We start from the raw sequence: 27,172 nt of genomic DNA, 5'->3' as shown, positions 1-27,172 counted from the left end.
AAACTTTGTCTCTGTAACTCCTTCCATGGGTGTTTTGTTCCCAATTCTAAGAAGGGGCAAAGTGTCCACACTTTGGTCTTCGTTCTTCTTCAGTTTCATGTGTTTTGCAAATTGTATCTTGCCAGCGGCCTTTTCTTAAACTGCCTCCTCCCTGCATTAGAACTGCAGCCCCGTGGGAGCCAGAATTGAGTAGCACCTCAGGTCCAGGTGTCTGGGACAATGCTACACTGCCTCAGAGCCACTGCAAATCTTATTGATTTAACGTGCAAATGAAGACTTCATCATTGCTTTTAGGAAAATGGTTTTATTTTCCTTGTTTTATATATATAGGCATTTACTTTTCCTGTATATACTCACCGCTTGTGTGTCTGGTGCCCCTGAAGGTAAGAGAAGGGCACTGGATCCACTGGACTGAAGTTGTGAGCTGCCACGCAGGGCTGGGAATCCAGCCTGAGCCCTCTGGGAGAGCAACCAGCATTCTTAATGGCTGAGCCATCATTCCAGTCCCATTTTAATCTACTTTTATTTATTTGTTTGTTTGTTTAGTTCTTTCATTTAATGTTTGTATGTGCACACACATGCCATCGCACACACGTAGAGGTCAGAGGGCAACTTGTGGGAGCTGGTTCTTTCTTCCCACCACATGGATCCCAGAGTTCAAACTCAGCACACCAGGCCTGGTGGTGGCAAGTACCTTTACCCACCAAACCATCTCGCCAGCCTCACTTTCATTTTAAAGACACTTCAAGACTGATTATATACAAGATAGAGCACAGAGACAGACTCAGCAGTAGGAAGTGTGTAAGACTCAAAGTCTTGAAGGAAAGCTAGTATGCCTACCATACAGAAAGAATATTGTTCTTTTGCTATGTGGGCCTGTACCTCACTACCCACTCCCAACATCTGCTGACAGACATCCATGTCTCCAAGAGCATAACAGCCTTCCCTGTGCCTTCATTTTAAATGATTCTGTTTTCATTTGTTTGTTTTATTTTGTTTTGTTTGGGATAGGATCTCATTATGTAACCCTGCTAATAAGGACTAATAAGGAACTAATAAGGAACTCCCTGCCTCCACCTCTCAAGTCCTAGAGCATACACATCTTCAGGTCAAACACTGTTCCCAAGCTGACACAAACCATCCTTGCCAAGACAGGCACAGGAGCAGGCACAGTCAGCTTCTGCTAACCTGCCTTCTCTCTGTCTGGGCTTCTTGAAAGAGGCACGAGCCCAGTACTCCAGCACAGGAAATAATAGTGTTCTAACTAAACAAATAATTATAACCATTTGTAACCAGGTGCTATTAAACTAACAATATTATAAAAATAGGAAAGAATATAGACTGTTTTATAAGTTCTGGTCATTTAAATAACATTTGTTTTATGCCTTGTGCTTGATATGGGGATCCGAGAGATTTGATACCTTTGGGGAGAACTAGTTGATAAGTCTGAACCCAGGTCTCCAGTGGGAGACTCATGTTTTCAGGATTAAATGAAGTTTTGCAGATGTGAAGGAGAACCAGTCACAGGGTGGACCCATGTGCTAGCCTCAGCCATTTGGTCTGAGTGGTGACTGCCAGTACTTTCCTGTAAACATATTCTTTTCCCCTAAGTATTTTAAGCAAGATTTTCTAAAACCACAGGAGTACCCCACTTTGATTAAGTTTTACAATCCTCATTTAGCACTCACTGGTTAGACTTTCCTCTAGTAACTTTATTCAAAGATATTTTCTCACTCCCCCACTCTTGCTCTCTCATCCCCTGTAGCCTAGGGTAGTCTTGTGACCCTCTTGCCTCTGCTTCCCAAGTGCTAGCAAGGGCCGCAGGCACTCACCGATATGCCTTTGTATGTCCATTCCCTCACTCTTTCTGCATGTGTTCATCGGAATCCCTCTGTGGGGAAGGGTTGCTATTTTTTATGCTCATTTACCCAATCCATTGCTTGTATTTATCAGCATGGAAACTATTTCACTGTGTGTGAGAGAGGGGGCATATCATACAGTACAGATCGTCCCTGGTTTAACAACAGTTTGAATTATGATTTCATGGAAGCATTTTACGTTCAGTAAAAAACCCCCTATTTTCATATTTGTCTTTGGATCTTTCAAGCCGAGGTGCCATCCTCTCTGGTGGTGCTTGGTGGCAGCAGGGAGCACAGCCCCCAGTCTGGGACACAGCACTTGGTTGTGCAGCTGAGCTTGTCAGGCATCTCAGGTGAGGTAAGAATACCTGCACCTTTCTAATAGTTTCAGTAAACCCACTGAAGGGAGTTCCAGGCAAGGCATGAGGGTTTGTGTGGTTACTGTCCATTCACTCTGTCTCAGTGTGTTCTAACTAGGGTCACCTGAGCTCTTTCACATGAGCTCCTGTGTCCTGTGTCCAGTGAGAGCCCCCTTGAAACCTGGTGTGTGTGTGTGTGTGTGTGTTATGCACACACGCACACAGGTGTGCCCACTCATGCATGCATGTGTGTGTTCATGTGTACGCTGGTGAATGCAGGTCAGAGTTCAACATTCCGTCCTCTCTTTCCAGTAGGAGTTGCAGGCATTAAACTCAGAGCATCAGTACGGTGGTTTGAATGAGAACAGCCTGCAAAGTTCATACATTTCGAGTTTGGTCCCCAGTTGATGGATGTTTAGGAAGAATTAGGAGGGTTGAGGTTCCCCTCTCTCGGCCTCCAATTTGAAGATCAGGATGTAGCTCTTAGTTACTGCTCCAGCACCATGCCTGCTGTGATCCTGCCATGCTGGTCATGGGTTCACCCTCTGAAAAACTGTAAGCAAGCCCTCAACTGCTTCATAAGTTACCTTGGTCATGGTTATCCCTGCACAGCAATAGAACAGTGTCTAAGACAATCAGCTTGCACAACAAATGTTTTCACCTGCCAAGCCAACTCCCAGAACATAAACATCTTTGGAAAAAAACAGGAATCCAGTATATTTTAGTGTCTCACTTGGCCTGGAACTGCCTAGTTAGGTGGGCTGTCTGTTTATAGAGGCCCAAGGATCTCCTTCACTTTGCTTCCAAACACATGTCACTGCTCTTAGCTTTCTTATGTGATTCTATGAACTCTGAACTTAGGAACTCTGAATGTTGAAGTTCGTAGAACTCTGGTCCTTATACTTTACACAAGCTGAGTCATCGCCACAGTCCTCTTTCTATTTGAAAAGAAAAAATTAGTTCTAATTTTTTGGTACCATAGGACACTCCAAACTCATCTTGTGTTTTTCTACCCCAAGCCCTGGAATCAGTCCGCTTCCCCAAAGAGCCCTACTGGAGAACTGTCATAGTTAGGGTTTTAGTGCACTGAAGAGATACCATGACCAAGGCAACTCTTATAAAAGAAAACATTTAATTGGGGCTGGTTTACAGTTTCAGAGGTTTAATCTGTTATTATCATGGCAGGAAGCATGGCAGCCTGTAGGCAGACATGGTGCTGGAGAAGAAGCTGAGAGTTCTGCATCTAGATCTGAAGACAGCCAAGAGAATGCCTTCTGCAGGCAGCAAGGAGGCTCTAACTCCACACTGGGCAGAGCTTGAGCAAGGAGACCTGAAAGCCCACCTACACAATGACACACTTTCTCCAATAAGGCCACACTTACTCAAGTAAGGCCACACCTCCTAATAGTGCCACTCCCTATGGCCAAGCATCAAAACATGAATCTATGGGGGCCAAACCTATTCAAGCCACCACAAAGACAGCACTGAGAAGCCCAAATCTAACTGTGAAGTATAAACATCCCATCACTTCTGATCTCTGTCAATAGAACTATGCTGATATGTATCATATATACCAAGGAATACATCCACCCACATGTGTGGGGTGTGTGTGTGTGTGTGTGTGTGTGTGTGTGTGTGAGAGAGAGAGAGAGAGAGAGAGAGAGAGAGAGAGAATGAGTGTGTATGTGCCTATGTAAATGTATGTGCATCACGTATATACACATGCCACAGTGGAGGTCAGAGGGCCTCAGATCCCCTGAAACAGGAGTCACAGACAGTTTAAGCAAGTTAAAAAATGCTGGGCTGAGTTCTGAGAAACAGGTATGATCTCTGTAGTGCTGGAAACAGGACAGTTGTGGCCATGGATTGCCAGCAAGTAACGGTCTGAGGCGGGACATGTGCACCCAGAGGGAAGGCCAAGGATAGAGCAGATTGGCTGGAGCAGGACACTGCAGGAAGATGCTGTTTTCCCAGGAGAACTTGCTTGGGTTATGCTAGGACTTGGTCATATAAGCAACAGATGACCCTAATCCATCTGATGAGAAAGTCATGCAGGAGGGAAAGGACACGGGTGCAAGGGAGATGGGACAAGAAGCCATTACAATAACCCTTTGACCATGTTTGCACCTGTGCTGATAGAAACCAGAAGAGGGCATCATAGCCCACAGATCTGGAGTTACAGACAGTTATGAGCTGATTTGGGTGTTAGGACCCAAACTCAAGACCTTTGGAAGTGCTCTAAGCTGCTGAGCTCTCTCTTCAGCCCTCCCTCCACCACTTAAATTCTTAACCCACAATCCCATGTCTTTTGATATAAAACTGCACCAACAATTCAGCAGTCGACAGAGTAAGGAGATGTTGAGTGAGCCAGAGCTATATGTGCTTATAACCCTAGGCCTATGGAGGCTCTCAAGTTTATTCAGGGCCATTCTGAGCGACACAGCAAATTCAAGGCCAGCCTGGGCTACACAGTGAGACGGCACTGCTCCAAAACCACAAGGGCTGGGGTAAACCTGAGCGGGATCTGGCTGTTTGAGTGCACTTAGGAAGCGTTAGTGCACGGCAAAAATATTTGAGTGGTTAAACAAAATGAGACAAAACACAAGGGCTAAGGATGAGGATGTAATTAGAGGTAAAGAGTTTGCCAGCTACACAGGTTCTGGGTTTAATTCTTCATCCCTAGCATGACAATGTAATGTCAATGGCACCACCACTACCACCACCACCACCACTACTACTACTACTAAATATTATTATCATTGATTCTTACCAGCACTTACTCTTGTCATACTACCACCCTCACAGCCTTCTCTCTTCTCTGTAGAATGGGACAACATAGTGGTGCAGTGTCAGATATTATAGTGTCTGTCTGTCTGTCTGTCTGTCTGTCTTAGTTAGGGTTTTATTGCTGTGAACAGACACCATGACCAAGGGACCTCTTATAAAGGACAACATTTAATTGGGGCTGGCTTACAGGTTCAGACGTTCAGCCCATTACCACCACGGAGGGAAGCATGGCAGCATCCAGGCAGGCATGGCACTGGAGGAGCTGAGAGTTCTGTGTCTTATTCTGAAGGCCAATAGGAGAAGACTGGCTTCCAGGCAGCTAGGAGAAGGGTCTCAAAGCCCACCAGACAGTAACACACTTCCTCCAACAACTTCCACCACACCTCCTAATAGTGCCACTCCCTGAGCCAAGCATATTCAAACCAGCACATTTTCTCGGATCTAAGCACATCTGGCATGGTCAGGAAGTCAGATCTCAACACAATATCACCATTATTTCCATTTCCCTCAAAAACTTTACATCTCCATTTTTAACAACTACTAGAAACTAATTCAACCTGTTATTAATTAATTAATTAGTTTGTTAGTTAATTTTGAGACAGGGTCCATTATGTAGCTTGAGCTGCCCTGGAACTTACTATGTAGACCAGGATGGCCTTAAACTCACAAGAGTTCGGCTTGTGTCTGCCTCCTGAGTACCAGACTAAAGATCAGGCACATTCCTGAGGTTCAATAAGTATTGTTGAAGAATAACAACTACTCACATAAATATATATGCATATACACTTATATATACACACACATGGATATTGTAAATATCAACGAAGTCCTAGCATCCATTCCTACTCCTCTGCTTCTACTTTCGGGTGTTTTCCTTTCATATGTAACCAAGAGCAAAGAGTTTTCTATTGAAGCTGCATATGTTTAACCATCCCTTTTAGCATTGCTGAGAGAACTTAAGTGAAGGGAGTAATATGGGGGCATCAGTCATGTAAAACCCCCTCTGGCTTAAAAAATAAATATATACTGGAAGTTTTCCCAAATTATGCAGTAGGGTGTGTGTGGAGGAAGGGATGTCAGGTTTAGCCTGGTCCTTGAGTTGTTTTTTTGTTTCTTCCATAAAGGAACACATTATGTACCCCAGGCTAGCTTTCAGTTGGCTATGAACCTCTATGGAGGCCCTGACTGAACTTATGACCTCCTGCCTCAGTCTCCCTAGGGCTGGGATGACATGTGTGAGGCTCAAGGACTGCACTGAGTGTCCCCTGTCATTCTCTACCCTGGTTTGTAGAGACAGAGTCTCTCACTGAGCTTGGAGCTTGCTGTTTCAGCTAGGCCAGCAGGTCAGTGAGCCCTGAGATCTGCCGGTGTACCCTCCCACCAGCAGTGAGGAATCTGGGGACCCAAAGTCAGGCCTTCACACCTATGCAGCGAGCACTTTACCCACAGAGCATCTTCCAGCTCCAGTTAGCATTTGTTCTTGGCTAAATGGTGTTGCATCATTTTAACTTTTGATTTGAGATTTGTAAGATGGTTTATTAAATTATTGGCCTAAAATAGGGTGTTAAAAGTTGGGCTGGCGAGATGGCTCAGTGGTTAAGAGCGCCAACTGCTCTTCCAAAAGTCCTGAGTTCAAATCCCAGCAACCACATGGTGTCTCACAACCACCCATAATGAGGTCTGCCACCCTCTTCTGGTGTGTCTGAAGTCAGCTACAGTGTACTTACATATAATAAATAAATAAATCTTAAAAAAAAGAGTCAAGCCATAAATAATGTTTTTTTTTGTTACCTCTCCTGTGCCCCCCTTGTGGAATCACAAATAGTATAATGGTATTTATATCATTTCCATGGCATGCTAAAAGACAGGCTACCAGTGTCAGGGAAATACTTCGAGATATTTTCATTATGAAATAGAATCTGCTGAACTGACCATCCTGACAAACAAGATTCAGACCTCCTCTGCACCAGGCAACTCTAGGATGGCTTTGTTCAAGATGGGCTCCCTAAAACCCTGCTTCACCAAACTTTTCTTTGGCCCTTGGTTTTACTCTCTCAGCTGTGTTGGCCAACTGTTGTCTCTGCCACCCGTTTTCCACATGGCTGTTGTAAGTGAAGGGATCGGGTGTCTCTCGTGTGTTCTGAGATGATGGCTTCCTCAGATCTTCCATCTGCCCCCATGTGCCCAGTTGCTTCTGTCCCTTACCAGGTGCTGGCATTTGAGCCAGTAAGTTCCCTCTTTCCTTACTGGTATCCCAGAGGCCATGGCAACTTTTGTTTAAAGCAGAACTGAGTGTCTTAGTCAGATGGTAACCGCCCCCGCCCCCCCACCCACCGTGCATGTGCTCTCTGCCCGAGTTGCTGAAAATCTGGTCACCGGGACACAAGGACCAGCAGGTCTGCAGAATACAACTGAGTTTCAAAGGTTTTCCCTTTCTGTATACCCGTATACCCAAGAACCAAATCCAACTAACATTTTCTGAGTAGATGTTGGTTGAAGGTTGGGCACTTTAGGAAGCATTTTATCTTTAAATCCTCTGCTAGCATTTGAAGATACTCTTAAAGTTTCCCCATGCACTTTGTAAGGCAAGGTGTAGCTCAGGTTGGCCAGAAGTAGGGCCATTAATTCAGCCATTTGTCCTTCATTCATCCATTGGCTTATTGGCCATCAGCTTAGTTCCTGGTCAGTGAAAGACAGTATTTCAAGGGAAAAAGGCTGAGAATTATGGAGCAGGACACCCAGAGTCCTCCATACATGTGCATGAGCATGCACGCCTGAGCACGAGCGCACAGGCACGTGTGCGCGCGCACACACACACACACACACACACACACACACACACACACACACGTTAAGAAAGGATCTCTACTATGTGTGTCTGTGGTAGATGACAACTGTATTCATCTTTTTATTACACTTAAAAAAATTTAATTTGTATATGTGTGTGAGCACAGACACCACAGCACATGTGTAGAAATCAGAGGACAGCTTGTAGACGTCTGTTCTCTCCTTCCATCATGGTGGTCCTGGGGATTGAACTCAGGTCTTTGGGATCAGGAACAAGCACCTATACTTGCCCAGTCATTTTTTCAACTTCCCCTTTACTTTGTAAAGTCCTCTTGTGACATTTTAGCTCCTTTTGATGGGTTTTATGGCATATCCTTTTCTATCTTTTAATATGTATCCTTTCTGTCTATTTAAACATTTGGACCATACTTATCAACTCTGACAATTTTTGCTTTAAAAATCTGTATATTTAGTGTGTGTGTGTGTGTGTGTGTGTTTGAAAGCATAAGATAAGTGTGGTCAAAAGACAACTTGAAAGAACTTATTCTTTCCATATATCATGTGAATCCCAGGAATTGAACTCAGGTAATCAGGCTTGGTGGCAAGTATCTTATTGACTCCATCTCTGCTTTATGATTTCTTTGGTTTTCTCCATTTACATTTAGTGCCATTTGTACAAGGAATTTATGCAAACTATTTTCCTTTTCCCTTTTTTGTTCCTGTTTATTTTTTGTATTCAGTATTTGCTAACATAGAATTTTAAAATTTTCAATATTTTTAGAGTTCAGCAGGACACAAATTGCTCTACAATCACTGAACTTTTGAGGCCAAAGGTGTGATGTTCATTCTGACACTAACAGGGTTCTATTTAATTATTGTTTGGTGGGGAATGTGTGTGCTTCTGTGTGCATGTTGACGTCTCAGAACAACTTTGATGTGTCAGTTCTCTTCTTTCACTTTGTGAGGTTTCAAGTATCAAACTCAGGTTGCCAAACTTTGTCAGCAAACCTCTCACACTTCTTAATGAAGAAAGAGGTTGATTTTGTGGCTTGTGGAATTTAGACTCTTTCAAAACAACGACTGTAGAAATGAAAGATGTTGATGGCTTGTCTCTCCTAAGAAGATACTGGGAGCAAGAGAAAGAGGGACCCCCATGCTAGCCTGCCTGGAACTGAGTTTCTATCAGTGAGCTGGAAGAGTGCCAGAAGCCATCTAGGAAAGACTAAGGCATGCAAGTGAGTTTTCGGGAGATGGCCCACCATTTTGCATGGCTGCAATGGGTGAGCTCTGAGAATGCAGGGTCCTTAGAGACTTCATCCCAGGATTGCTTCTTGCTGCTGATATGCCTTTCCTGTCACTATTACATAGCCTAAGGATTCCTGGGCATCAGCTCACCCTATTGAGAAAATTTCCTGCAAATCAACATGAAGATGAACTTTCATAAATTAATGCTGTTTAGATGAATTAATGACTTTATAGAATTCCTAATATGATGCAAATAATTTTAACAAAAAAAGTTTAGGAGATGGTTTTAGTTGTTTTGCCAGAAAGACATAATAAATAAGAATCAAGAATAGAATAATAAATAGAATCCTCATAGAATAATAGGTAAAGGATACATAATAAGAAGTATAATGGGCTTTCATAATTACACTAAGAAGAGAAACAGGCTTGGAACAAATATGTGGTCCAGGAAAAACATTCATTCTAGGTCAAGTTCAAGGATGAAGCCACAGGTGTGTGCTATAATACAGCAAGGCCATGTGAAACTGTTGCTTTGAACTTATAATGAGCTTACAGAACAGAGCACTGCTTTGAACTTACTATTGACATCCTTCTGTAACTCCCCTTTTATGTAATAATTTATCCACAAGGTAATTCTTTTTTATACAGACAGCCTTTTGTCTCAATGCCATAAAAAGCTGTAAGCAATAATAAAAATTGAGAGTGGTCATTTCCATTACATCCAGAGTATGTGTTTTTTCTGTGTGTGGCCTTCCGTTCTCTCTTTCTTCCTCTTCTTCCTCTCTGTCTCATAAAGAGTTAACCAACTCAGGAGTAGGGGCTCTGGAACCAGAAAGAAAGAGCCCTAACAATTAAACTTTTTTTCTTAATCCCCTGCTGCTGAACAGCAGGAGTTAATCACCAGACATCATCTGCCTTAGGCCTTAAAATAGCAGATTTAACGAAAACACTTACCAAATGTAAGCTACTTTTGCCCCAGCAATCACAACTTTTGCCACCACAATCACCAATCCCACATTGATACCTGCCTCAGTTCACCTAAATACTGGGAATGTCATTGGCAGAAAGGGAGAGGAGAAAATGTGTCCTGGAGTCTTCTTATCAAGTTTAATACATTTTATTAAACAAATATTTTATTTCTTTAGTCCAGATAATTTAGACAGTTATCTAGAAAACAACTCCCACCAGTTCTACTTGCTTCTTGGGATGCAATTTCCCAGAGTTCCCCATTCTACCAGTTTGGATGTTTAAGTCCTGGCAATTTTTTTTCTTTCAATGAGACAGGGTCTCTTTATGTAGTCCTGGCTGTCCTGGAACTCTCTGTGTAGGCCAGGCTGGCCTTGAACTCACAGAGATCTACCTGCTTCTGCTCCCCAAGTGTTGAATGGCAAGCTCTTTAGACACTGCTGCTGTTAAGCTTGTAGACTATCTTGAGCAATCTTTTGGCTCAGCAAATGAGGCTTACAAAGAAAGGCTCTAGAGACAACAGCTGAGCCCTGATGATGTCACATGAGCCCCTGGATCTAGCTATGCTTAGAATTAGCCCTCTGAGCTGGACTTCTCAGATTAACCAACAAAATTTCTTTTTTCCCTAAGCTTATGTAATTGCTATTTTCTGTGGCTGTGATAAAATACCATAACCAAAAGCAACTTATGGAGGAGAGGGTTTGTTTTTGCTTACAGTTCTAGAGAAATAAGATTCTATCATGGCAAGGAAGCATGGTAGCAGGAACAGGAAGCTGAGAGCTCGAATCCCCCACACAAAGCAGGAAGCAGGATGAAAAGGAGGTGGGAAAAGATTAGAAACACTAACCCCCCCCCCCAGTTACATACCTCCTCTAGCAAGGCTTTGCCATTTAACCCTCCACCAAGTAGAGACCAAGTGTTCAAATACAGAAGTCAAGGGGGAGGGGGCGGGTGTGTTTGTGCATTTCTCATTTGAACCACTACAGCTAGAGAGGTAGGTGTCTTCCACATGTAACCAAGAGCTGGAATTAATATTCCGAATGCCAAATCTTTAGTCATATGTGAATAAACAGTGATACTGAAAAAAGTTTCTTCATAGCTTATTCATAATTAACGCAACCATTTTGCTAGCAAGGCTCATTCCAGTGCTTCCGTGGCCTAGTGTTACTTGGTAAGATTGCAAGCATCACCGAAGGTGATTCCAATATCCCTCTTAGCAAAGGTATTTAATACATCCTTATACATTTGTCAATGTGTGTTCATAGCCACAGGACTGATTCCCAGGTGTCTCAGTGTTAATTGCTAAAATGCAGAGGTGTGACACTGGAAATAACAAAGGTCTGACCATACATTTAAAAAGTTCAAACGAATCTAACGGGTCACCTTTTCCATTAGCCTGTGGCTCGCTCATTAGAACACCACATACATTCCCACGCGTTGGAACCAGTTATAGACCATTTAGCAAGCTGTAAATGGACAAGGGAAATGTTTCATGTTGTTCCCTCCGATGTGATATAGATGACACATGTAATATGTTTATTTAGCACTGCTTTTTGAAATATTTAAGAAATGAGGCAAGTTACCGGGAGTAACTTGGAGACAGACTGTGCTCAGGATAAACCTGCAGACAGGTCTGAAAGCAATTTCATCCTAACTCCCGCCAAGCATGCAGATGCGTGTGCAAGCAATGGGGCCTGAACTGAAGCTCTCTGCAAAAACCACATTTGTGGTAAAGATTTTGCAGACCCAGGGATCAAGTAGAACTTCCTGGTTGTGGAGATTTGGAAGACTGTGCATCAGAACCAACAGTATCTTGTGTCATGGTTAGCACCCTTAATTGTTCTTCATCACCCACCTCTGTCTCTGGCCTAACATCCCTTTGACTATCAGAGAAAAGCACTAGCAAGCTTAACTCAGCTATAACTAAGTTCTAACAACTCAAATGTAGTGGTAATTAGTTAAATAGGTTTGGCTCCCAGCTGGTTACATGCGCAAACCTGCCCAGGAGTTATCTGGATTCGGGAATGAAACACACAAACACACACATGCACTTGTCTTGACTAGCTCAAAGGCTGGGCAGTTCTTTTGTTTGTTTGTTTTTTAAGATTTATTTATTTGTTTGTTTATTTATTTATTTATTTGATGTATATGAGTACACTGTAGCTGTACAGATGGTTGTGAGCCATCATATGGTTGCTGGGAATTGAACTCGGGACCTCTGCTCGCTCCGGCTGGCCCAAAGATTTCTTTATTATTAAATGTAAGTAAACTGTAGCTGTCTTCAGACACACCAGAAGAGGGTGTCAGATCTCATTATGGATCGTTGTGAGCCATCATGTAGTTGCTGGGATTGAACTCAGGACCTTTGGAAGAGCAGTCAGTGCTCTTAATCTCTGAGCCATCTTGCCAGCCTTGGCTGGGCAGTTCTTATCCTTTCTGTTGCTAGCACCCCACCACCACCACCACCACGGATACTTCTGAGTTAACCTCTTTTAAAATCTAGATTTCATCTCTGCTACCCCAAACATAATTAGGGAAGTGACCCATGTGGCCACTTTTCCTGAATCTCACATGTCCTTTAGGTCTGGCCTTTCATCTTCCCCATCACTGCAATCTCTCCCTCTACTCTTAAATGTCTAGGTCTTGCCTCAGTCTACCTGCCCAGCCATTGGCTGTATGGCAATTCTTCATTGCCAATCAATTCTAACTTGGGGTGGAGACCCTCAGTGTCTGGGAACATGGCCTTTGGGAGCCAAATTAAATACAGACAACATTAGAACCAAACCCAAGCACCCAAACTAAGAATACCATCAGATGTCATCGGAAACCCATCACAGAGACTTCTCTGCTGTACTGTAGTCTGCCTGCCTCATGTCCCCAACAACGTGCTTAGGTGTTTTGTGATGTGACTACAAAAATTTGGGTAGCCACTTCCATCGTGGACCACACCTTCCAGAGCATCCCGAGTCCATGTTTGTGGGGCATTTTCACAGTCGTTGGCTCAGAATAAACTATCTCCTATTTCCTTTGGCAGAAGAGCTGCAGTTTGCATTGCTGTGACATCACCAAGAAAGACATCAGATGTTGTTGTAACTAGGAACCTATCAATCAAAACTCCCATCAAATCCTCTCTCCTCCAGGAAAGCCTGCGTAGCATGTTCCTACCACGCTAGGTGCTCCTGGCCAATCGAGTTCCTGAACAGCCTGCTCTTCACTTACTTCTGCCGCATTCTAAATATTACTATGATCCTCACACACCTGCATTCCCGAGGAGCCTTTGTGATCCAATGGGCACAGTGGGTAGCAATATGTGCAGCTGTTAAAAAACACTGCAACTTCCCATTGGCTGGGGAAGGGTGATGGTCTGCAATCATTCGAGACAACTATTTCTGTAGAATAAAGGGCTTCCTGTTTTTGTTTTTAAAGATTGATTTATTTTATTTATATGAGTACATTGTAGTTGTCTTCAGACACACCAGAAGAGGGCATCAGATCCTATTACAGATGGTTATGAGCCATCATGTCGTTGCTGGGAATTGAACTCAGGACCTCTGGAAGAGCAGTCACTGCTCTTAACCACTGAGCCATCTCTCTAGCCTGTTTTTGTTTTTTGTTCTTTAATCAAATTTGATTTATTTGCAGTTGGCATATTGTTTGGGATACTTTAAAGTACCAAACTTCGAGGAAGAAAGATGCACGTTAGAGAACGTCAAACCCCCTGCAGTGTAGCTCCACCAACAACAGCCCTACCCCTTGGGCCATTATCCCCAGAAGTAGAAAGGTAAACTGGGGCTGAGTTCAATTCCCAGCAACCACATGGTGGCTCACAACCATCTGTAATGGGACGCCCTCTTCTGGAGTGTCTGAAGACCGCTACAGTGTACTCACATATAATAAATAAGTAAATCTTTAAAAAAAAAAAAAAGAAAAGAAAAGAAAAAGAAAGGTAAACTGGTCTCTAGGACTTCATAAAGCAAGCATTGATAAAATTTGAATTCCCTTAAGAGTGTGTCAGTATCCGATAGGCATGAGATGTAAACATCTTTTCTCTGATGGTAAAGTATTAGTTGAGAACTGGGGAGAAGGCTCCGTGGGTAAGAGTCCTTGCTGTGGAAGAGTTAGATTTAGGACCCACATAAAAAGCTGGGTGTGGTTGTGCATACATCGGAGACAGGAGGATCACTGTTACTAGCTCCAAGTCTTGTTCCAAGAGACAGACTCTGTTCCAAGAAACAAGGCTGAGAGCGATCAAGCAGGACACACAATGTTGTCTTCTGGCCTCCACACCTGAGCACCAGCAGGTACACCCTTACACATGCACTGGTCCATATACCATACACACTTATTGTCATATCCAGAGAGATGTATATTAGTGAAGAAAGGGTGTCTACTGTGTGTGTGTGAGGGATAAGCCAACTAGTTACTTTCCTCACGGTTGTGACAAAACACCCGATGAAAGCAACCAAAAGAAGGACTGGGTTACTCTGGCTCATGGTTTGAGGACATAGGCCCCTCATGGTGGAGAAGGCAGGACAGAAAGCAACTCAACACAAAAGGTCACATTGCATCTGCAGTTAGGAAGCAGAGAACAGGCAGAGCATAGAGCCAGGCTAAAAGCCCACCAGGCCCACCCCCATACCCACTTCCTCTAGCATAGTCCACACACTAGTTCCAGAACCTTCTAAAATAGCATATTCATCTGGAGGCCGAGAGTCCAAACACTCACTATGCAGAAGATGGCCAAATCCGTGGTTCTTTCCCAGCCACCTGCTAGAATGCTTGTATCACAGGACTCCATTCTCCCATGTGCAGCCTTAGCAGCACATCAGATTTGGGATCATAGAGAGGGGTTTCATGGGACTTCCCTGAAGGTCACTATCGCTCAACAATGCTCCCCAAAGCCATGCTCATAGTCTGTCATTATGATATAGGACTTGGGAGAAGGTAAGCATCCTGTCAGCCACAATCTCTCTTTATTATTTTTAAGAAGGGCTGCTTTTCCATTACCAGAAGCAGATAAGGAACACTAACATCCATTTGTCATTCAAAGCAGACATCTCACTTAGCTATAATGAATCATTCACATCCAGGAATGAGCCTGGTTGGGTGGTGTTGCTTGAGTAGGGCAATAAAGTCACAACTCAAGGTCAGAGAGAATACAAATGTGTTTCCATTGAGTTGCTCAAACCTTGCATAGGGTTGGTAGACAATTTCCCAACAGCAACCCTGGCTTTCGAATACTTCCCTTTGTCTTAAATAGAGCGAAAAGCAGAGCCCTGGTATCACTTCTCACCTCAGATGACAATTACAGGGGCATCATTATTCTAGAGATGTTAGCCCCATTTTCAGGCAGTCATTCCTCAGCCATGTTTTTGTACAAATTACTCATCTCACTTGATGTAGATGGGTCTGCATGTGGTAGAGACAGGTCATTTAATTAAACAGCAGTTGAGTCGGTTGAGATGGCTTAGTGGTCAAATGTGCACACTACCCTTGCAGAAGACCTGAGCTCAGTTCCCAGCACCCATGACAGGAGGCTTACAACAACAGCCTGTAATCCAGCACCAGGGGCTCTGATGTCCTCTTCTGGCCTCTGTGGGCATGTACACACATGCAGTATATACACACATAAATAAAAATGAAATACATCTTTAAAGAAATGAAGTAAATAAGTGGCGATCCTAGGCAGCAGAGTGGCACCAGCCGTGTGCCCAGGCTGTGCCTTTCTCTGTGTTGGAAATACTAAGATTATCACTCACAGTTAGAGTTAGAGTTTCCAAATCAACAGATAGGAAGCACTGCCCCCTCCCACAACCCTAGGCACCTCCAAATCAAACACCATGCCACCATGCAATTTCAACTTCCTTGCCTAAACTGTTGGTCCTGCAGATTTCCTAATTTCTATATAATATCACTATCTATTTCTTAGACAGAGCACTATGAGAAATTTCCCTTTGTGTAGGTATTAGATATTGACAACTGGAACTGAATCAACCAAAACATGGATGAAATGCCTTTTAACCCTCCCCTCTCCCGGCCCTCTCACTTCAACTCCAGCATGAGTTGGTAAGTACATTCATCAAGTAGGTCTCAAATCTATCATTAACAGTTTTTTTTTTAAGCAACCCACAAATCAGGCCATCCACTTTCCATTCTAGATTTGCGCAGTGTTTCCCCTCTGCCTTTAAGTAAACAGCAGCCATCTCAAGGGGGTTTCAGAGCCTGCAGGTCGAGCCCTGCTTACATCTTCAACCCAATCTTCGTCTCTACTGTAGTTCCATGAACCTTTATTTTGGGAAACATGTCTCTTCCCACACACTGTTCTCTTGCCTGAACCTACCTCTCCCTTGCCTCCCCTCCCTCTTTCCCTCCTTCCCTCCCTTCCTCCTCCCCAAACCTTTCTCACCCAGTAACTTCACTTAATTTATGTCTTGCCACAAGTGGTCGCTAAGATCTCTTCCAGGACACAGTAGGATATCATACAGCCATGGTGCCTTCTCTCTACCTCAGTCCTGATTTGACTTAAGCTCCTGTCAGACTTAAGGTCTAGGGAGCAGGACCATTGTCACTTAATTGCCACTATATCAAATGTCTATGGGAAGGCAGGGATCCCACAGAAATATAAAGGTTGTAGTTCACAGTGCATTCCCCTTCCAATTCAATACAGTTTTGATGTGTCCTTTTGTGTTCTCCTACTCTCTCTTTTTCTATCCCCCTCCCTCTCTCTTTTCTGTACAACCAGGGATTAAACCCAGCTAGGGCCTTGTGCATGGTTGACAAATCACTGAAGTATAGCCCCAGCCTACATTAGTAATCTTTAAAAACAAAATAAACAAAAATGTCCTATTAAAAATTTCAAGGGCTGGAGAGATGGCTCAGCAGTTAAGAGCACTGACTGCTCTTCCCAGACCTGAGTTCAAATCCCAGCAACCACATGGTGGCTTACAACCATCTGCAATGAGATCTGACACCCTCTTCTGGTGTGTCTGAAGACAGCTACAGTGTACTTACATGTAATAAATAAATAAATAAATAAATAAATAAATAATTAAAAAAAATTTCAAAACTGAAAGGCTAAGCCGGAACGCTGGACCCTTTGTGAATATCTGGCTACATCTAGTTGTGGTGGTGGCTGTTTGAGAACTGCTAATAGAAGCTAACACTGGCCAAGTGCTGTGAGCCATGCAAAGGAGGAAACTGTGCCTGAGGTTCACAAAGCAGTAAATGGCAAATCCAGTCACCAAGTCTCTTGTCTAAGGCATGCTTTGGATGCTCTCAGACCCAGAATCTGCAGGAAAGCCATTGAGACTAGAGGAGACTTCTGTCTGCACACTGCAGGCTGAGGACATCAACCACAGAAAGGAAAGGGGCACTTTTATCCTCCCACCCCATCCCCCACCTCAGCTGATTTCACTGTTTTCAAGTGGAAGTCTTTCCCAAGCTACATCTTGTAAACCACAGGGTTCCTACCGGGAGAAAGAGCCTCTGGGCGGCACAGGGTTTGAATAGTTTCTTCCATTCCTGAGGGTTTCCGACGGAAAAAGTGATAGGGTAGAGTCTGTGCTCAAACTTCTTTGTATAGGAGTCGGGCCACTGGCGCAACTGCAAAACAGGGGAGACACAGACAGGTGGTAAGACACCGGGATAAACAGAGAACACCTGAGAGGCCTCTGGCGGGCACAGTGGATATCGTCCAGGCAATTCACAGGGGGAGTCTAGACTCATCACTGCTTCTAACGGTCATTTTCCTATAATGTTGCTAGGACTGAAAACAAATAACATTTGCTGTTAGCAAGGGATTTGGGAGACTGGTCCACAACACTGCCAAAGGGAATATAAACTCGGATAAACCGCCAAGAGGACAATTCAGAACAATTCAGAAGTTGGTTAACAAGATCCCAAAGATAAAGGTACGCTGGCTTTCATCACAGTGTAGTATGTGGTAACAAAACGTGGGAGTCTAAATATCAATTTATTAGGAATTGGGAAAGTAAAAGTTATGGTAGACTTACACAGTGAAATGGTGTAGAATAAAGAAGATCTGCATGTTTCTATTTGATATATGTAAAGCCATTATAGGATCCAGTGTAGTGGTACGTGCCTGCCATATCAGGACTCGAGAGGTTGAGAGAAGAGGACCTCAAGTTTGCAGGTAGCCTGCTCTATGTAAAATACTGTCTCAAAAAAAATTCTAATGCAGATCGCATTAATATAATATAATAATCTAATCGCAAAAATATATGCATCTTTATTTCAAGATTTATTTTTATGTGAACGAGTGTTCTGCCTGCATGTATGCATGTGCATGGTATGTGTAATGGGTGTATCTATTGTCTGTAGAGACCAGAAGAGGATATCAGATCCCCTGAAACTGGAGTTACAGTTATAAGCCAGTCAATGTGGGTGCTAGGAACTGAACCCAAGTCCTCTGCAGGAGCAGAAAGAGCTCTTCACTACTGAACCACATCAGCATCTCCTGTGCATGTGTCTTCTATATGTGGAGAAAATCTAGACAGACAGCATTCTGTTATTAAAAGTGGACACCTCTATAGTTGCTGCTTATGGGTCTCCTTTCCTGTGAATATTTCTGCATTCTTCAGAACCTTTAGAGTGAATATGTTTCTTTTTTGCATATGTTAATATTTTAAAGGCGTATTCTTCTATGTGTATGAGTGGTTTTCCTACATGTATGTCTGGGTACCACATGTGTGCCTGGTGCCTGCAGGAGACAGAAGAGGGCATCGGATGCCCTGGAATAGATGACTCTGAGCGCCATGTGTGTGGGGACTGAGTCCAACTCTTAACTGCTGAGCCATCTCTGCATCTGCATATGTTAAAGATAAAGATTAATGGAACTTATTCTTTTTTTATAGTACTTGTAGCTTTAGAGAAAAACAGAGCAGAAAGTAAACAATTAGCTTCCTCTCACCCTGTGTATCAGCACGCAGGGTATCAGCACACACTGCTACAGCATATTTGCTGCAACTGATGGGCCAATGTTGATTTTTATTTAAAAAAATATCAACTTGTTTTTATTGAGACAGGGTCTCTCTATATCACTCTGTCTGTCCTGGAATTAACTATTTAAACCAGGCTAGCCTTAAACTCATAGAGATCTACCTGCTGAGTGCTGGGATTAAAGACATGCAGCAACATGCCTGGCTCTTTTGTTTTAACTGATGGGCCAATATTACTTTTTAAATTGAAAAGTACAATTTATTTTATTTTCTGTGTACGATTGCTTTGCCTGCATGCATGTTATGTGTATTACACATGGACTCGGTGCCCGTGGAGGTTAAGAGGGCATTAAATCCTCTGGAACTGGCATTATGGGTGTTTCCAAACCAGTATGTGGGTGCTGGGAACTGAGCCCACAACAGCAACAAGTGCTCCTAACCACTGAGCAACCCGTCCAGCCCCATGATTCCCACTATTAACTGAAGTCTGTGGTGTAGATTAGGTTCTCTCTTATGTCACAGTTCTGTGGGTTTGGATACACGTGTTACGGCAGGTTTCCACACTGACAGCACACACAGAGTGCTCTTACCACCCCAGAAAGCCTTCCTTTTATCCATTCACCATGTTCCACTCTCCTCCACGCAGTCGCTGATCTCATCGCTGTTGTCATGCCTCTGATTCCTGTTTTCCAGAAGGTCCTGTCACTGGGTTCACACGGGTCCCTCACTAAATGCTGCCTTCTTCCTCTTAGCAATATGCACATAAGATCCTACAGGCCTTTTTGCGAGGTGACAACCCATCTATTGCTGTAAGACTTTAAACTGCTCTTTTCTAAAAGGAAATGGAGGAGGAGTGGATCTGGGGGAGCTGGGAGGAGGGGAGGGAGGGGAAACTGAGGTCAGGATGTGTAAGAGGAGAATAAAGTTTTTAATTTTAAAAAGTTTTCTTAAAAGTTTTATTTGTATTGGTGAACAATTTTATAATCATAACAAGTCATTGGAAACTTATGAGGTATATCTGAATAACAGAACACAGTGCAGTCCTAAGTGACCATGTCATAGAACTAGAGTCAGCAAACGATGATCTCAAAAGACCAATACCCCAGCCCACCACACCCAGGCAGAACATTTTAAAGTAGTCCAAGGAATCACGGGGACTGAAGATGGCCCAGTGGTTAGTAGTGCAAACTGCTCTTCCTGAGGACCTGCACCCACATCAGGTGGTTTCCATCTCTGGTGGTTCCCATAACTCTAGGGAGAATCTAATGCATCTGGCCTCCACAGGCACCTGTAGTCATGTGTACATATTCACATACAGACACACGTGCACATACATAATTAAAAATAAAATAAATCTTTAAAAGAATCAAAACAGAATCATGCTTTGTGATAGGTAAGAGTTACCTGAGATTTGAATTTGTATCCCTACATACAATGGAATGCAGCCATGCCTTCTCATGTGCAGCCATGCCCTCTCATGTGAAGCCACGCCCTCTCATGTGCAGCCACACCCTCTTGTGTGCACATGACTATGGCTACTTTTACACTTAACAACAGGAGCTAACATAGTTGTGATATGTAATGCCTGTAAAGAAATAGTTGCTATAGCCACTGTTTTGCAGAAAATTTTAGAAAAGCCAACCCCTCCCTGCTTTGGAAGCAATTAATTATCTACATGTTGTTGGTAGAAGAAAGACTATGGCGTATGATTTAATTTCTGACGTCTATATAAGAATATGTTCTGGTTTGCTTTCCGTGGCTGTGATAAAGCACCATGCCCCAAAGCATCTTGGGCAGGAAAGAGTTTGTTTCCGTTTAAAGCTTACAATAGTCCATCACGATGAGAAGTCAGGGCAGGAACTCTGGTGGGGAACCTGGAGGCAGGAGCTGATGGAGAGGCTGTGGAGGAACCCCGCTTATTGGCTTGCTCCTCATGGCTTGCTTAGCCTGTTTTCATACACAATCCAGGGCCACCTGCTCAACAGTGGCAACGCCCTCCAGCATCAATTATCAACCAAGAGTCCCCAAGATTTGCCTACAGGCCAGTCTGATGGAGGCAATTCCTCAACTGACATTTCCTCTTCCTAGATTCTAGCCTGTGTCAAGTTGACAAAAAACTAGCCAGCACGGACACAGAATAGAAAGACATGTGGAAATTGTTCACCTGAGCACTACTGTGGTGCTTGTGTCTCTTTAATTTGGGATTCACACATTTCCTGGTTATTTGTTTAAAATGTACACATATCATTTTTATAAACACCAACTTTTTAGAGACATTGGGAGCGACTGAAGATTACTGAATGGCAGTTGAAAGCACCTGACAGTGATTAATGATGGGCATTGACTGAGCTGAACTTACGCCAGCATCAACACTGCATTCAAGTGCACTGGCTCAGGAGAACTGACACCCACATATGCGCTTAGGACAGTGGTTCTCAAACGTTTCTAATGCTGCGGCCTTCTAATACAGTTCCTCATGTTGTGGTGATTGACCCCCAATCATAAAATTATTTTTGTTGCAAACGTCATAACTATAATTTTGCTGCTATGAATCATAATGTACATATCTGACATGCAGGGTTTAGAAAAGCCCACCTGTGAATGGGTTGTTTTTACCCCCAAAGGGGTTGTGACCCACTGGCTTAGTATAACAGTACTGATGACTTAGCAAACACAAGTACCCATGCCAGGCACAGACTGAGCCATAACTTAGCCCTCTGAGAATGTGTGAGGGTCTTCCTGACTTTGAGCTTCAGCATCTATCTAATCTCTCTTTCTGAAACCCTGTCTTCAGGAGAGAAGTCTCAGTTCATTTACCCTTATTCCAGTGCATGTTTAAGTCTCTTCTACTTTTTGAGTTTCTTCCCCATCTCCAGTCTTGGTTTCTTGTACATGAAGATTTTCTCTCTTTTCCTACTTCCATATTCTATATATCACACATTTTTTAGTACTTCTGGTCAACATCTCAGCATCCGTATGAAATCAGATGCTAACTACTGTCATATGCCTGACGTACAGAGGATTCACAGGATGGTTAACTGTGATTCAGATGATATATTTCAGTCTGATTTTTAACATTCACTCTACAACTTAGGCATTGCTTTTTTAAAAAAATCACCATTCTTCCACTTTATCTTATAAAAGTCTCCTTAAGTGAAGGTCTTTTGCTGATTAATGATTTCATTCTCTGTATGTAGTTTAGCCAGGGAAGACGACCCAAGTTGATCTATTCTCTGCATTTGGAAGGTATTATCTCATTATGGATTAGCCAGTGTTACTGTTGAGAAGTTAACCATTATGTTTCTAATAAAACAGTTAATTGGGAGGCTGTGGTGGCTTGGATGTCCCCCACGGGCTCAGATGCTTGAATGTTTGGTCCCCGGTGAGTGGAGCTGTTTGGGTAGGTTTAGGAGGTGTGGTCTTGTGGAGGGGGTGTGTCACTAGGTACAGGCTTTGAGGTTTTAAAGTCAGACACCATTCCATTTTGGCTTGTGGTTTAAGATGTGAGTCTTCAGCATCCTGATCCAGTCTGTGCTGCCATGCCACAATGGATTCTTACTCCTTGGGAACTGTAAGCCCAAATAAACCGTTCCTTTTAATAAATGGCCTTGGTCATGGTGTTTTATCTCAGCAATGGAAAAGCGGTAAAAACAGAGGCTATGATCCTATATCAAGTCCAACATACCAGGTTTCTACCTAAGCAAGGAGACCCACTTAGTTTAAACAGCTACATCCCAGGCCAATTTGAAAATAGCAACTAACCCTTAGGGACTGTTCGCTACTTACGCTCACCCAATCAAAGACCGTCAAGAAAACCCATCCTAGGGACTTCCCTCTGCAATGATCCAAATGTGGCTACTGAGCTATGCTAAACTTTTTTTTCTGGCTTGCTTCCCTTTCCTTCTTAAAGACCCTCATTCCCTCTGGCAGTCTTTCAGCAGGGCCCAGAAATACTGGCAATCTTGAGTGGTTTGTTCATGAATTTATGAAGGTGTGCGTAGGTGGTTAAACACTTGATTGTACCTCTGGGAGTCGATTCTCCTTTCCACCAGGGGTTTTCGGGTGGAACTTAGGTCCTGGGTTTGTTTGTTTTCTTGTTTTTTTCGAGACAGGGTTTCTCTGTGCAGCCCTGGCTGTCCTGGAACTCACTTTGTAGACCAGGCTGGACTCGAACTCAGAAATCTGCCTGCCTCTGCCTCCCAAGTGCTGGGATTAAAGGTGTGCGCCACGACCCCCTGGCAGGTCCTGGGGTTTATGTTCTTTTCTTTTTGTCTCATTTTCCCCTCAAAGTGCAGCCCTTCTTGTTCCAGATTTTGTGCATGTGAGTACATGCGTGCGTGCGTGTGTCTGTATACATACATGTCGGTGTGCACATGCATGCAGGAGAGAGAGGAGCCACATATATGCCAGAGCACACGCATGGGGGGGCGTGTCAGAAGTCAACTTTCATGACTCTCCCCTCTGCCCTGTGAGGCAGTCTCCTGTTGCTGCTGCCCCTATATTCCAGGCTGGCTGGCTTGTGTGTTTCTGGGCGATTCTCTCTTTGCTGTCATCTCACAGGAGGAGTTCTGGGCTAACAAATGTGAGTTACTTTGGCCTTTTTTACTTGTATGCTGGAGATCAGACTCGGGTCATCAGGCTTGTTCAGCAAGCACTTTCACAAGCTGAGCCTATCTCCCCAGCCCCAGGATATCTTTTTAAAAAGTAACTTCTGGGGCCTTTGTTCTTTTTTTTCTTAAAGAGAGGCTGCATTTAATAATACCTTTTTAAAAAGAAGAGAAACAGTCTAAATATAGAAGCCCTAACCCATGGGGCAGTTGCCCGAAGCATGGCGATGGTGGTTGGTTTTTCTTCTTCTTTTACATCTCATCCTAAGGTAAAAAATATGTGGTTCTAAATATCCCAGGAAGTTCTGAATTTGCCCACAGTACCCACTGCTGGGGGACAGGAGAGGAAAGCGACAACCTTGCCCACCTTCTCCCAACCTAGCCTCAGCCAGCTGCTATAACAAAATACACAGCGGATAGCTCACATTTCGGAGAATCTTTGCAGGGTGATAGAATAAATGCATTATTAGACTGGCCCCAAAGCGATACTCTGCATATATAGTTAGATAAAGAATAATTTGTCCCATAATACAGATGACAAAAACTGAAGCGGACGAACGGTCTACAACCTACATAGTGTCTCAGTTTTTAAACCTAAATTGTACAATAATTAATCCACGGAAAGAGGTGACACCACCTACTCTGCAAGTGTTTAATACCCATATCAGTCAGCTTTACTGTGCTGCAATGAAATACCTGAGGTGATGGACTTAAAAAAAGGAAAGGTCCCAAGCAGGAGGGTACATACCTTTAATTCCAGCACCTGAAAGGCAGAGGCAGACAGCCCTCTGGAAATTCTAGGCCAGCCAGCCAAGAGCTCTGTAGTCAGACTTTGTCTCAACCAAACCAAACTAAACAAACACCAAAACAAAAAAACCAAAATGAGGAAAAGAAAATAGTTTTGCCCATAGTTTTAGGCCCTGGTTTGTTGGTTGGGTTGCTGTGGCAAGGAAGCAGATCATGACAAAAATGTGTGCAGAAGAAATCCATGAGATGGTCCAGCGCCTAGAGCACTGGCTGTATTTCCAGGAGATCCAGGTTCAATTCTCAGGAGGCACATTGTGGCTCAAAACCATCTGTAACTCCAGTTATCTTCTTCTGGCCTCTGTGGGCACTGTATGCATGTGGTACACAGGCATACATGTAGGCAAAACCATCCATATACATAAAATTAAATACATCTGTATTTTGAACGAGTGAAAAGGAATAAACTGGGGCTTTAGAGACACTGACAAGCACCAATGAGCACAAACCTTACTTTCCTGTGGGTCCACTATCTAGTAGCACCATGGAGGGCCAGGACTTTAACCATAGCACTTGGGGGACAGTCCAGATCCAAACCACAAGTCCTACTACAGCTCCCTTCACTGGTCTCACAAAGACTCGGAACAATTCCAGAGGAGTCAATGCATCAGGGAAACCTACATACAGCAGAGCATCGTAAGCGTCGGCCATCACTCCCCAGAGGCGTCAGCTCCCAGTTCACAGCAGTCTCTGTGGCTCATCAAACAACCGCCTAGTACACACCCAGAATCTACGGGTCGGGAATTCAGACAAGGCACAGCGGGAACAGGGAATGCAGTTTCACCATTTTGGGGCCTCAGCCAGAGCCTTGAAGGCCAGACACAGACCTTGTGCAGATAGCTCCCTCCACAACCTGGTGCCCCAGGTATGTTGCTGGCTGAGGCGTCACTCCTCTCTCTGCTGGAGTCTCCTCATGTCTCTCCACACAGACTTCTTTGAACTTCCCTGGGCATGGTAGAAACTTCTAGGTGAAGGCCACCCCAAAGGGGCAAACAAAAGCTGTCTTCTTCCCATGACCTAGCCTTAGATGTCACATGCCATTACACCTGTCACACTCCCTCATCTGCATGTGTAGCTACATGGAAGTATATGTGCACAGAGGCTGTATTAATCGCTACTTTGTAACCGATGGCTCCAGACAGCAATAGCTTAAGACCATAAATCTGCAAACGCTTATCTCAAATAATTTTTTTAAAAGTATTACGTTTGTCTGTTTGTTTACTTATTTATGTATCTGTGCATGTGCACGTGCATGCTACTGCTTGTGTGTGGAGTCAGAGGACAACTTGCAGTAGCTAGTTCTCTCCTTCTATCATGTGGGTCCCAGAGATTGACTCGGGCTTGGTGGCAAACACCCTTGCCTGCTAAGCCATCCTACCAGAACCTCCAAATCATATTTCTCCCTCCCTCTTCCCCCCTCCCCTCTCTCGGGGTTTGTATCTATGTGAAGCATAAAGGAATGGACCCAGGACATCATGTATGCTAGACAAGTGCTCTATCACTGTTATAGCCCCAGGCCTCTTTCTCCTTCTTGTCTTGAGGCAGAATCTCACTAGGCTGCATAAGTTAGTCTTAAACTTTCTCTGTAGCCCAGGTAGGGCTTGGGCTCATGATTCTCCTGTCTCATCCTCTTATATGGCTGAGATTACAGGTCTGTGCTAACAGAATTGGCTCAAATCTTTTATTTTATGTGTATAAATGTTTTTGCTTGCACATATGTATATGTACCACAGGCATCCAGGTGCCCATGGAGTGCAGAAGAGGGTGGAGTTACATATGGTTGTGGTTCATCATGTGGGTGCTAGGAACCAAACCTCGGTCCACTGCAAGAGAAGCAAGCGTTCTTATCCTTAGAGCCATATCTCTAGCCCACTCAAATAACGTCTTAAGGTCAGGAGTCTCTGAGCTGAGCTGTTCTGGTTCTGGGTGCCCTGAAACTGGGGGGTGAGCTGTCTATGTGAATCTGAAGGTTTAATGGGGCCTCTCCTGAGGCTGGAGGACCTGCCTCCAAGCTCATACATGAGCAAAGGCAAAGAGACTTCACACCTTATCATGTGAGACTCTCCAAGGATGATACAGACAGCAGTGGGCCTCACACAGAGCTGCTAACCCAAGAGAGACAGTAAAATTCTCAGGCATGGCCCCCTTCCACTCCACCTGATGCTCCTGGTCTACCACATCAGGCCAGCACAGAAGGAATGTATTTGAAGAAGGAACAGTTGGCCACACAGATATGGTCATACACATATCCCTTCCCTTATGCAATATCTAGCCAAAAGTGCAACTCAGCACTCAGCATCCAGCATGTAGGAGATGCCACTAGGACTCTGTGTGATGGCTAATGTTCATCTATGGCCAGTTTTCCTCCATTCTTCTGTATGAGTATTGCTAAGGCTACACAGTTAGATGGTCCATAGCTGCTTCTGGACAGGTGAAGACATTCATGTCACTGTCACACAGAAGGAGCAAAAGGTGTGGTCCTGATGATGCTCCAGTCTGTCTCTTCCCTAAACTAGCATCCTGGGAACTGTGACAGGCCAATAGCGCTCTAGCTGGTGCATACAGGTAAATGAATAGTGCCCTTAAGGTCCTGATCTAGAGCCAAGGCCAAGTGGACCAGTTAGTCCCTGTCTTAGTCAGGGTTTCTATTCCTGCACAAACATCATGACCAAGAAGCAAGTTGGGGAGGAAAGGGTTTATTCGGCTTACACTTCCATGTTGCTGTTCATCACCAAAGGAAGTCAGGACTGGAACTCAAACAGGTCAGAAAGCAGGAGCTGATGCAGACGCCATGGAGGGAT

General features: G+C 43.9%; 1 protein-coding gene across 1 annotated transcript in view; it reads right to left on the bottom strand.

The window, feature by feature from the left end:
• The window catches only part of Gxylt2 (glucoside xylosyltransferase 2), a 91,167-nt gene that overhangs the window by 30,325 nt on the left and 33,670 nt on the right, over nt 1-27,172 (bottom strand). Inside the window, exon 3 of the mRNA XM_021165390.1 lies at nt 17,474-17,605. Within this exon, the coding sequence (XP_021021049.1) occupies nt 17,474-17,605 (132 nt within the window). The remainder of the gene's footprint in view (nt 1-17,473; nt 17,606-27,172) is intronic.

Source organism: Mus caroli, chromosome 6 (genome assembly GCF_900094665.2).
Source record: "Mus caroli chromosome 6, CAROLI_EIJ_v1.1, whole genome shotgun sequence".
NCBI lineage: Eukaryota > Metazoa > Chordata > Mammalia > Rodentia > Muridae > Mus > Mus caroli.
Note: the sequence above shows the minus strand (reverse complement) of the source record. Positions and strands in the feature narration are given on the sequence as shown.